The sequence below is a fragment of the Crocodylus porosus genome, unplaced genomic scaffold (assembly GCF_001723895.1).
Source record: "Crocodylus porosus isolate Cpor-Errol unplaced genomic scaffold, CroPor_comp1, whole genome shotgun sequence".
Lineage (NCBI taxonomy): Eukaryota > Metazoa > Chordata > Crocodylia > Crocodylidae > Crocodylus > Crocodylus porosus.
In genome coordinates, this window is record NW_017728943.1 from 1,229,626 (window position 1) to 1,241,597 (window position 11,972).

The following is an 11,972-nucleotide window of genomic DNA, read 5'->3' on the forward strand; positions in this document are numbered from 1 at the left end:
CTCCAAATACAGGAACAAGGCAGTTGAGAATCACATTCTTTGTCTCTGGACACAACACAGATACTACAATATGTAAGTCCACCATTGAAAAAGAGCTGTTACTCTGCTCTACCAACACCTTAACTCTGCTCTGGGGGATCAAGTGTGACATCTGTGGAAACCTCCATGCCAGGGCACTCACACTTTTCAGTGCATGGAAACTGATGAGTCACAGCGCACACTTACCCTGAAAATGCCCACCCAGTCCTTTCTGCGAGGAGTGATATTCTTTGTGAGGGTATAGTAGCAGGTGACATCTCCTCCAGGCATATAATACTTCTCCACATTAGTAAAGATGACCTGGGAGAAGTGGCAACTGTCCAAGAGGATAGTGGAGGTGGGAGGTTCATCTACATTCTCATCCATGCTGGAGTTCTGCAAAAGGGAAAGAACAAAGCAGAGGGTGAGGCTATGTCCAAACTAGACTGCTTCTCCTGGTGAGGGTATGGGCCCAGACTGACATAGCTGTGTTGACATATGCCTGAATTATACAAAAGTAGGACTGAAAGGGATCTCAGGAGGTCACTTAGTCCAATCCCCTGCTTCAAGAAGTTGGAGACAGTTCCACAGGTAAAGCAACAGGATGAGAGGTTAAGGACATTGTCAACATTCTTCCATTGCAATGACAGGAGGTAGTTACTAAATACACTCAAGAGATCCAAGGAAGAGGACAATGGTCCCCACTACAGAAGAAGGCAACTCCTCTCCCCCCTCCCCCCATAGACCATGCCAGATGTGACCGTGGGGTAAAATTCTGTCCTGATCCCAAATGCAGCGACTGGTCTGGTCTTGAGTGGAGAAGTAAGACCCTTCTAGCCAGGAACCTCTGAATGTTTTAATCCCACCAGGCACATTGACACAACCCAGCCAAAATCCTCTGCCTTGGCTGCAGTTAATAATTAATGCTTCTAAGGATGGTAAAAAAACCCTAAGGCTCATAGCAGTAGGAGGGGAAAAAAATCCTTCCTGGCCCCATGTGGCAACCAGTAAAGCCCAGAATCATGGGATAACCAAACCCTGTCCACCCAGCACTGCAACCTGGGGGCCACAAGCACAACTTCATGAATCACATATCCTAACTGGAGAGCAGGAACACCCCTTTCTATCATCTTATCCCCCCTAAAAACTTAACCCAACTACTTTAATCTTTTTTCATATCCAAGCCAGTTGCACAGCTCCACTTCCTGCTGCTGAGCATGGTCCTCTCCAATTTCAACCTGTTTTGGGCTGCAGAGCTCTTCTCATGATCTCTGGGCAATGTGTGTGTGAGGATCTCCTGGGCTTCCAACTGTTGCTCTTCACAGCCTGCTCTTGGCATTATTACTCCTAAATCAACCCTCACCCATGCTTATCCAACCTCTTTTTGAAAACTTCCAATGATGGAGGGTCCACAATTTCCCCAGGCAGCCTATTCCACTTCCTCATTGTTCTAACAGCAACAAGATTTTTCCTGATATCCAATCTAAATTTACAAGACATTGTAACTTTAAGATATTGCTATGTTTCTTAATTTGCAGAGAGGGAGAAAAGGTGTTTTCCCTCTTCTTCACAGCAGCCCTCCCCACTTACTTGCCTTTTCTGCAAGCTAAAAATGCTTGGTTCTCTCAGCTTCTTCTTGTATGGGTCAGCCTTTGGGCCCTCTCTAACTTTTCCACATCCATTTTTAAGACGTGGAGCCCAGAACTGCACACAATAGGTCAGGGCTGTCCAACTTCTGGGTGCCAAAGGGCTGCATACTGCACAGACTGTAGACTCCTGGGTGCACAAGGTATGGGCCACACACCACAAAGGAAGGCCTCTCAGGGTCGCCCCCCTGCTGCACAGGCAGCTGGCTCCCTCTCTTATCCCACATGCAGCATGGGCAGCTGGCTCCTCCTGATGTGTGCGCAGCACGGCTCCTTTCCTGGTCACACATACAGCTTGACCCTCCCACCCCACACTCACATTAGGGCAGCACAGCCAACTGGGACCCCCCTACTCCCCTCCCTCACCCTTGTTGATATGGTCCCCAAGTCCTCCCCAGCTCAGTCCCACAGCGCTTGTCCCAGAGCTCCCTCTCACCATGTTGCTCTGTTCCCAGGGACACAGAAGCAGGAAGCAGAAGCCAGGGGAGAGAGGAGGAGCCTTAAGCCTCTGGCTGCAGTAGTCGGATGGGAGCCTGCAGGCTTCATCTTAATTCTTCACAGGTTGTATGCAGCCCATAACCTACTAGTTGGACAGCGCTGCTCTAGATGAGGCCTAACAAGCACCAAATGGAGTGGCACTGTTTTCTCTCATGTCTTACACCTAATAGTCCCATTGACACAGTCCAAAACTGCATTTGCCTTTTTGGCAGCTTTATCACACTGCTGTCTCATGTTAAGTCCATCATTCACCAAAACCACAAGATCCTTCTCTGCAGTACTACCATCCAACAAGTTATCACCCATTTCTTATTTGTGCTTTTAATTATTCTTCCCTAGGTGTAGCACCTTGCATTTATCAGCACTGAACTTCATCCTGTTGTCTCTAGCCCAGCTGTTGTCCCTTTCCAGTCTGTTAAGATCCTTCTGAATTCTCCTGTCCTTTGGCATGTTGGCAGTCCTTCCCAGTTTCATGCCATCTGCATGTAGACTCAGTTCATAGATTTCATAGACATTAGGGCTGGAAGGGACCTTGGAAGATCATCGAGTCTAGCCCCCTGCCCCAGGGGCAGGAAGTCAGCAGGGATCATAGGATACCAACAAGATAAACATCCAATTGTCTCTTGAAGGTGTTCAAAGTGGGTGCTTGCACCACCTCTGGTGACAGTCTATTCCAAACCTTGAGGGCTTAGAGAGTAAAAAAGTTCTTCCTTATGTCCAGCCTGAAATAGTCATGGAGGAGCCTGTGACCGTTTGACCTTGTCATCCCATGGGGTGCTCTGGTGATCAGACATTCCCCCAGGTCCTGGCGAGCACCCCGATAAACTTATAGGTGGCCACCAGGTCACCCCTAAGCCTGCACTTTTCCAGGCTGAAGAGTCCCATGGCTCTCAGCCTGTCATTGTAAGGTCTGTTTTTCTGACCTGATCATGCACATGGCTCTCCCCTGCACTCACTCAAGCTTTTCCACATCCTTTTTGAATTGTGAAGCCCAAAACTGGATGCAGTACTCCAGCTGTGGCCTCACCAAGGCCGAGTACAATGGGAAAATGACGTTCCGGGATTTGCTTGAGAAGCAACTATGGATGCAAGCCAGCATTTTGCTCACTTTACTAGCCGCAGCATCACATTGAAAGCTCATGTTTATCTTGTGGTCAATCATGACCCCCAAGTTCCTTTCATCCGTAGTGCTAGCCAGCTTAGCACTGCCGAGCCTATAAGCATGCTGCAGGTTTTTCCACCACAGGAAAAGCCTGCAGCATGCTTATAGGTGTTAAGCATGCTTACAGGTTGCATTTTTCGGTGTTAAACACAATCAGGTTCTCATCTGCCCATTTCCTGAGCCTGTCAAAGTCTGCCTGGATCACCCTCCTGTCCTCACATGTGGATGCTTTACCCCAGAGTTTGGTGTCATTGGTGAACTTGTCCAGTCCGCTTCTGACACCAATGTCCACATCATTGATGACGATGTTAAATAGTATAGGCCCTAGGACAGAGCCTTGAAGGACCCTACTGGTCACAGTGCACCAAGACAATTGGCTCCCATTGACCACCACCTTCTGGGTCTTACCACAGAGCCAATTCCCCAGCCAATGGATTGTGGTGGACCCAAGGCCACAGTTGGCCAGTTTTGCCAAGAGGTGATCATGGGATACCGGATCCAAAGCTTTTTTAAAGTCAAGATATATGACATCAATCTCTTCTCCCTTGTCCAGGTGATAGGTCACCTGGTTGTAAAAGGAAATAAGATTGGTTAAGCAAGACCTAACTGCAACAAACCCATGCTGACTATCCCTCGGGATGTTGCCGTCAGCCAGTCTGTTAAGAATGTCCTCTTTGATAATCTTTTCCAAGACCTTCCCCAGGATAGAGGTCAGGCTGATGGGCCTGTAGTTTGCCAGATCCACTTCCCTCCCTTTCTTGAAGATAGGCACCATATTGACCTTCTTCCAATCTTCGGGCACTTCACCAGAGTGCCAGGAGTTCTCAAAGACCTGTGCCAAGGGCTGAGCTATGATGCCTGACAGCTCCTTGAGTACCCTGGGGTATAAACTGTCAGGGCCGGCTGATTTGAAACTGCCAGGGCCAGCTGACAAAACTGTGCTTGTGTGGTTAGAGCGTTTCACTGGAGTAGGTGGTTGGATTCACTTTTCTGGTACAGTGACCCTTTTCCTATATAGCAGGGGTGTCAAACTCACTTCAGGCCCACCCTGGGTTCAAACTGTGTGGCTTGTCACAGGCCAGATCCAGCCATGGGAATGCAGGTGGCTGCTGTGGCCACTGGGGCAGTGGTAGCAGAAGGTCTGGCAGCAGTGACACAGGGCTTGGGGGCAGGAGGGGTCTAAACTTGCAGCTGATAGCCATGGCTAGCAGGGCCAAAGCACCCCAAATTCTGTGACAGGCCATACTCCCTCAAAACTTCAGGTGGCCTACCAATAGCCCAGCAAGCCAGATAGAGCAGGACTGTGGGCTGGATCTGGCCCATGGGCTATATGTTTGACATCCCTGCAACAAATTGGTATTCCTATAGGAAAACAGGGAAACGCTTCTAATATAGATATGACCTGCAACTAAATCAACAGCTTGTACTACCAGGACATCGAAGAATGCTGACATCCTACTCGGATACAAACCACAGTCATGATACTATGAAGCAAATTCAGCAGCCTTCCTGGGTTTTTTTGATCAGTTCCACTACAGTGATTTAGCAACCCAGATCCATAACGTTCCTGATTATCTTCAGCTTTCTAGCTCAAAAGAAAGATCAATACCATGCTGTGCAAACATCCCAGGGAAGAGTGCATGCAGAAGAAAGACTTGCTAGGAGGGCTGAAGCATTTTTCTCTTAAGGGTCAGTATCCTGAGATTATTGTAACAGACACCACTGTAGTGAAATTGTCAAAGGGCTCTCAGCATTACATTTACTGGGTTGCCTAGTTGCAGCATCAACACATAGTATCAGAACATTCATGTGCTTATTCATTCAGGAAACTTTTCAACACCCTCTGATAAGTTAAAACACAACAATATGTGGAATGAGCAGCACAAAGCTACTGACGCAGCTGTTAATAAAACAGAAACCAAACTGACAGCAACAGAAGCACCACTGAAGACAGAGAGAGAGAAACACACAGGAAATAAAATTTCTGCCTTGTCAGTGCTCTACAGCAGCCAGACTCAGGCAGAAAGCCAAAGGGGAGGAGTCCTTGCTGAGAAAATCCTGTTTCTAGTTGACAGTTCAGTTCCAGGAAGCAGAAGCAGAAGCCTCCCATTTGATCTGAACTGCAATAAGGGTGAGTCATGTTCTCAAAAGTTCCAGACTGGACAAGAGTCTAAAGGAAGTGAACAGGAAGTGGAGTACTGGTTTTATGCAATATCTTATAAGGACATCAGTAGCATTCAGTGCCAGCCACAGAGTCCAGGTAGTTTCCAGGGACAATGAGCCTAGCCTGAAAATGCCATGGGTGTAGATAGCTGTTGGGAGGGCCACAATTAGACTTACAATCTTTTGGCCAGCAATGAAAAAAGGGGGACATTATGGATCCTTACTTGGGTATCCAGGAACAGGGATAAATTCAGTAGGATTCCAGGCTGCAAATCTATTCAGCAAAAGATACATATATACAATCTGTAGGTTATGCTGGCGAGTTTTCTACGGACTTCTCCCTAATATGTGCATATGTTGTGCCATAAAGATGGAAGAGCTAAACTCAAATTCTGTAACAAGTCACGTACACTCCATTGCATACAGCAAAAGAAGTGATTAGAGATATCTGCTACATTATCTCCATTATTACCCAGTCTCCATGTTTAACTGGGTGATGCTGGCATTCCCGCTCCCTGAATAACATTATGCTTGGCAGTGTTATTTCAGAATGGGATCTTGGTTGTGCTTTGAACTGCCCATGTTCAATGTGCCCTAAATCACATTACAAAGCAACAACAACTCAGATGCCAGAATAGCAGGGACTGCGTGGACAAACAAAGCGACTGTTCTGCACACCACAGTTCAGGCCAGCATTGAACCTTAGAAAATGGAAAGCTTTAGCCAGGTCTTTGGGAAACACTTTGCTATCTTCTTGATAATGCCAATGGACCCCTAGCAGCCACCTGAGAAAGGCAGAAAGTGACTTTGGCTTAATCTAACTGTAGGACCTCAGTTATTGTCACAGAGCAGCATCAGCATTAGACCTGAGCCCAAACTGTTGCAAAACTTCAAAGAAAGAAAATAAAATGCCTGGCTGCAATGAAATAATGAGTTCTGTGGAAAAAATGTCCAGTTCTGTGGGGACGTGGAATGATGCCAAATTCAATGCTCATACAATCCCAGAATCCATAAAGCCCTAGGTAAGAAAACCAGGACATTTCATATCCCTCAAAGCCATCAGTTCAGGCTCTTTGCAAACGCAAGCATTGGTTTATACTGATTAACAATGCAGAGCTTATTTTAACAACCATTAGGGGTAGAAATTATTTTTTTAATGAAAGCTGAGATTCCAAAGCACAATTCTGTAGCATAGGGAAATCTCTTTAAATGCAGAAAACATGTCCCTGCTTATGTTTTGGAATTAGCCACACTTTGCCTTTTCCTGTGTCTTCCAGCCAAGGATCTGAAAGTGCCTTATAAACATTAACAAATTAAGCTTTACAGTCCTTCACTGTGATGAGCAGTATTAGCCCCATTTTACAGAGAGGGAAACTGTAAACTTGTATATTTCAGTTGATTGAGCTTCAGGTTCTTAATATTGCTGGCCAGGGTTCAAGTACCTGTTCAGGTGGTGCTTGTGTTTACAGATGGGAAAAGAGTATCTCGGGTCAGTGATGTAACCAGGAAAAGCCCCATTCCTAGTCTCCTACCCTCTTTCGAAGCTGTCACTTGTGCGTCACAGATATAACAGTATTTGTCAATAAAGCAACAATGAATTGAGAAAAGGATAATGGCAGGGAAAGGAACGGGTGCTGTTTTAATAATGTCCAAATTCTGCAAGTCATTATCTGAGCTCTTTATAAGTAATTGGCAAAGAGGGGAGAAAATGAGCCACCTGGGGTTGCTGCCTCTGAAAGACTCAGTGGCAGTTGCACCTTACACAATATTAATGAGAAACTCAGTGCCACACAGACTGTGCCATAAGGTAATGAGGTATAATTACACGATGCACCCAGCCAGGGAGAAATAAATAATCCATCACGGGCTTCCCCTTATCTGCAGTCTAGCTTCTGGACTTGGAGTTGTTTTAATTTTGGAAGAGACCATTTTTGGTTCTATTATATAAGGATCGAAGAGACTAAGATAGTTCTCACCTGTTACCCATCTGCTAACTATGCATGAAGCCTTAGATTCTGCTTGCCAAGTCACAGATAGAAAGGCTATAACTGACCTTGCTCCTTGTAGGTTCTAGTCAACAAAACAGTTATTTGAGAAGAGTTGGGTCCTTCAGGAATGTTCTCATTCAGGAATCACTGGGAATCCAGTAAACAGCAAGAAACCAAATTCAAGCTTAGGAGGGGGATGCACTGGTTTGGGGTCTAGAGGTCAGGATTCAATTTCTCTTCCTGCAATAGGCTTCTGTGCAACTTTGGGAGTCAGTTAATATTGTTGTGACTCAATATCTTGTTGCAAGACAAAATCTTATCCAGGGGTCATATCAGTATTCAAACAAAAGTAAAGGACAGTTTATATAAGCCCCCAAATTTGCTTTTCACAGGTCCCTTTGCCTAGTACAGAGAATAGCTGAAAAAGTGAAACTGTTAGGCCAGTGGTTACTAATCAATAAATATAGCAGAGTGATAAGCAGGGGGTTCAGAACCAGAAGGAAAGAGAAGTAAAAAAAAATCATCCTCTCTATACATGCAGAGCCCAGCACATCCCTCTCATTCCCTCTGATGTCCAAAAGCTTTGTAAAGCCTTCTGAGATCCTTGAATGAAAGGAGCAATGGAAGTACCATTGCTGTGACCTTCAAGCCCACTATTTTTCCCTTTGTCATTAGAGTCCCCAATTCAGTGATTTCTGTCCTATAATACCATTCGGATACATCAGTCCCTTTCTCTCTCCTCTCTCTTCTGACAGATGATCCATTATTTATTTTTAAGGGTTATTACTAAAGAAATGTTATCATCAAAGAAGGTTTGCTGGATGGCTCAAGGGACAGAGAGAAGCAAAAAGCTCAACCAGAAACACTCCTTTGCCAGCAGGGGTAGCAGCAATTCTGCAGTGGCTGGCTTCTGGCTAACAATGAGGGGCAATTTATTTATTTTATTTCATGACTTGCTGCTCCCACAGTGTCATTTTCCCTTTCTTCCACTTGAATCCTGCACATTCTCCTTTGGCTTCATATTCCGTCTTCCTTGTCACCATCAAAGCTACTCATACTGCTACCCCAGCACTATTTCACTACTATCCCCCCACATGCCCTTCATTACTCCCCTGCTCATGCAGCCAAATACATGCTGATGCAAGGGGGTGGGGCAGATTTAACTCCTCTGCACTCCCCTCCTTCCCTAACACACATATGCTGTTAAAACCCTTATAGATGTTGCAACAGCCTAGGATGCTTAGGCTTGGCTTGACTCAGCCCCAGCATGCCCTCTGTTGGGAAATGATGAATTGGGCCCATTGAACTCCAGTCTGCCACACAACATGCACCTGGTCTCCTTTCCCCATAAGCGGCTTAAAGCCTTTTCCATATCAACCCATATTTCCCTAATCCTGGGTGCTAGGCAACTTAATTCTCCTTCAAATCCCTCAAGACCCATTTTGTTCAGCTCAGCCACTAACACTTCCTCCTTTCCAGCACTCATAGGAAATGCCATACAACAGCAGACCAATGGCCCATCTGGTTTCTGACATTCACCAGTATCAGATGCTTCATGCAGAATATTGAGAAACTCCATTATGGACAATTATGAACTAAACTGCCATCTGGGAAATTTCTTCCTAATCCCAGGCATTAGCATGTGATTTATACCATGAAGCAGGGAAATTATATCACTCATATTTTTCCTACCTACTGTAACAATAGTTGTTCTTTTTATATAAGTGAGCTGTCATCTTTGGAATCCTGCTAAATTCTTGATCTCAGTAGCAGCTTGTGCCAATGAGTTCCCCAAGTTGATTGTGTATTTAAAAAATTAAATCTTATTTCCTTACATCTGTTTGAAGTGTGTTGCCTGTCAGTGCTGTCAGAAGTTCCCATATTCTAGAATTAATAATCAAAGCAAAGAGCTGCTGTTTTATCTTATCTACATGGACCTTTGTTTTGTACACTGCTTTTAAGCTCTGTTGCTTATTCAGCCCCTGCGTATACATCCCTCCACACAAACCCCTTAATGCCAACTGGAGGCAAGGACTGCAGAATTGTCACTTGACTGAATTCACCCAGCTCAACCAGCAGGAAGCTGCATTGGCACTATGCTTAGTGACACCTTGCCTCGCTGCCCTCCTAGCAGCATGCTGTGGGGCCAGGACGTGGTGCAGCAGAGGCAACAGAAGATCAAAGGGCATCTGCGTGAGATCCCTGGAGGCAGGGGTGACTGGTGCCTCCTGAGTCTTGGGGGGGGGGCACAATTTGTGGGTGGGCTCGGGAGCAGGCCAAAAGCCCCATATCCACTCCTATACTTCTGTGCCACAGCTTAATGCTCACCCCCTCCCCCCTGCCCCAACACACCGCCAGCCCACGTAGCAAATAACTGCCCCATCCTGAGCGGTACCAAGTCAGGGGTCAATCTTGGGACTGGAGGGAGGGAGGGCATGTGTGCCTGGAGACAAAAGGGGAACAGCTCCAGAACCACCAGGGAGGGAGATCCTGGTGCAAGACCCAGCTCTTTCAGCAGGGTTGGAGGCAGGGGGGTTGGAGGATGGGTCATGGGAGGGCAGGAGGAAGCAGAGGGGCTGGCAAAGGAGGGTGAGGGAAAGGTGAGACAACTGAAGGGATGCAGGGGCAAATCCTGGCATCAGGCTGGGGCAACACCTGATAGCAACACTCTGCAGGGGGCAGATTTGCAAAGCAGGGTCCACCTGGAAGCAACATCCTGAGTAGCAGGCCTCAGGGGTGTTGCCCTGCTGTCCCCGTCCCCCCTTTCTTTCCCTCCATCCTGTTAAGTGTGTGGGGGAAGGGGGGTTACCCCCCCAAGCCATGGACTCCGAGTCCCTGAGTGGGACATTCTCTTCCACCACCATGTGCCCCCCACCATTAAGGAAGTGAAAGTGAAAGTGTTCAGGACCCAGAGAGCAGAAGCAGCGACAGCTCCCCGGTGCTCCCCCAAAACCGCTCCCCCGCAACACACACACACCACCGCCTCCTAAAAGAGGCCAGACACCACCCGTCGCGGCAGCGAAGCCAAACTCCTCCTCTGGGAACTCACTCACCAAAGGAGACAACTCGAAGCCTCTCGGACTGCGACTGAGGAGGAGGAGCCCGGGAAGGGCGGAACCCTTCGCCCCGCCCCCTCCGCCGCACCCGGAATATTTCTGAGGGCACCCCCCCGCGGGGGATGCTGGGAGTTGTAGTTCCCGGGGGGGCCTGAAGGCGCTGCCTGCTGGCGCCGGAGGAGAGTGGTCAGCACACACCGAGAGCCCGTGTGGGAACAGTGTCTGCACCACCCAGGGAGGCTGAGGGATGCTTACAAGTCCCTGGAAGAAAGGAGATGCTGGTGATCCGCAGGAAGACATGCAAAAAGCTCGGGCACATTGGAAGAGGCTGCAGGGACCAAAAGGATCCATGGCATCATACCCCATACTGACCTGTGAGATCATACCTCTGATACTGCCCAGCGACGTCACACCCCGGATGCTGATCCAGGCCAACATACCTCTACTCATCCATGACATCATACCTCTGAAACTGAAGGGAGATCCACATCCCTCCCTCTTTTTCTCACATCTTGTGCACTGAAGGGGAGACAGTCCACCCCCATCTTCAAGGAGGTGAGAGGAGACATACAGCCCTGGCAAAGTGATTGGGGTATGGAGAAACTTCTTTCATGCTGTCTGGTTCTTGGGTCACATGGTGACAGGAGACTCTCCACTTGCTTTTTTCTTTTTAAACAAAAGATTCTAGCTTTAACTGTGGAGGAAGCTTGGGGAGGTGAACCTTAAAGCCTTAAAAAGAAAGAGAAAACAAAATGCAAATAGATCATTTTATAATGTTATAGTTTTAAAGTTCTGACTGTCATGTGTCGTGTGTGTGTGTGTGTGTGTGTGTGTGTGTGTGTGTAGGAGTTAATGCTTGGGATTGGCAATACAGGCAGTCCTTGGACTTAGGACACAATTGGTTCCTGAAAACCACATCTTAAATCAAAACATTGTAACTCAGAACCAATTTTCCCATAGGAACAATATTATAAATGGGGGATTAATTCCTGAACCAAGGCCCAATACCCCATTTTCACCAAAAACAACCCAGAATTTTGTACTCAATCAATTATAGATGAGTTTTACATGAACACCTTAAGCCTCCTGAGGCTGGGGGGGCATGGCGACTGCCAACTGGCAGTGGTGTCAGCGGCAGTGAGTGAGGACCGCCTGCAGGCAGCTGCGGAGGTGTCGGCGGCAGTGGGGAGGAGCGGTGTGGCAACCACCCACAGACACCTATAGCCGCGTTGGCAGTAGGGGACGGGGGAGTGGTGAACAGTGACCACCCACACATGCTGTTGGCAGCGATGATGGCCAGTCTCAGGGAGTTCATGGACAATCTCAGGAAGTGCATGTGCAGCTGCATGCACCCCCTACACATTGCCAATGGATGAGTATTATAGCTACATTAATGTATTTATATTGTAAATAGCAATCATATTGATTTGGAAGGACTTCT

At 47.2% G+C, this 11,972-nt stretch overlaps 1 protein-coding gene across 4 annotated transcripts in view; it reads right to left on the bottom strand.

Annotated features, from left to right (window-relative positions):
* CALCOCO2 (calcium binding and coiled-coil domain 2) overlaps positions 1–10,612 on the bottom strand; it is a 28,513-nt gene extending 17,901 nt beyond the window's left edge. For 3 of the 4 annotated variants that reach the window (XM_019548394.1, XM_019548393.1, XM_019548391.1), the window contains exons 1-2: positions 10,529–10,612; positions 226–414 (exon numbers count right to left, since the gene is read on the bottom strand). In XM_019548394.1, coding sequence (XP_019403939.1) covers positions 226–405 — 180 coding nt within the window. In that variant the 5' untranslated portion in view covers positions 406–414; positions 10,529–10,612. Of the gene's footprint in view, positions 1–225; positions 415–7,540; positions 7,629–10,528 lie in introns of those variants that run through there. The other variant, XM_019548392.1, reaches the window with a different exon arrangement.
* Positions 10,613–11,972: the final 1,360 nt, after the last annotated feature.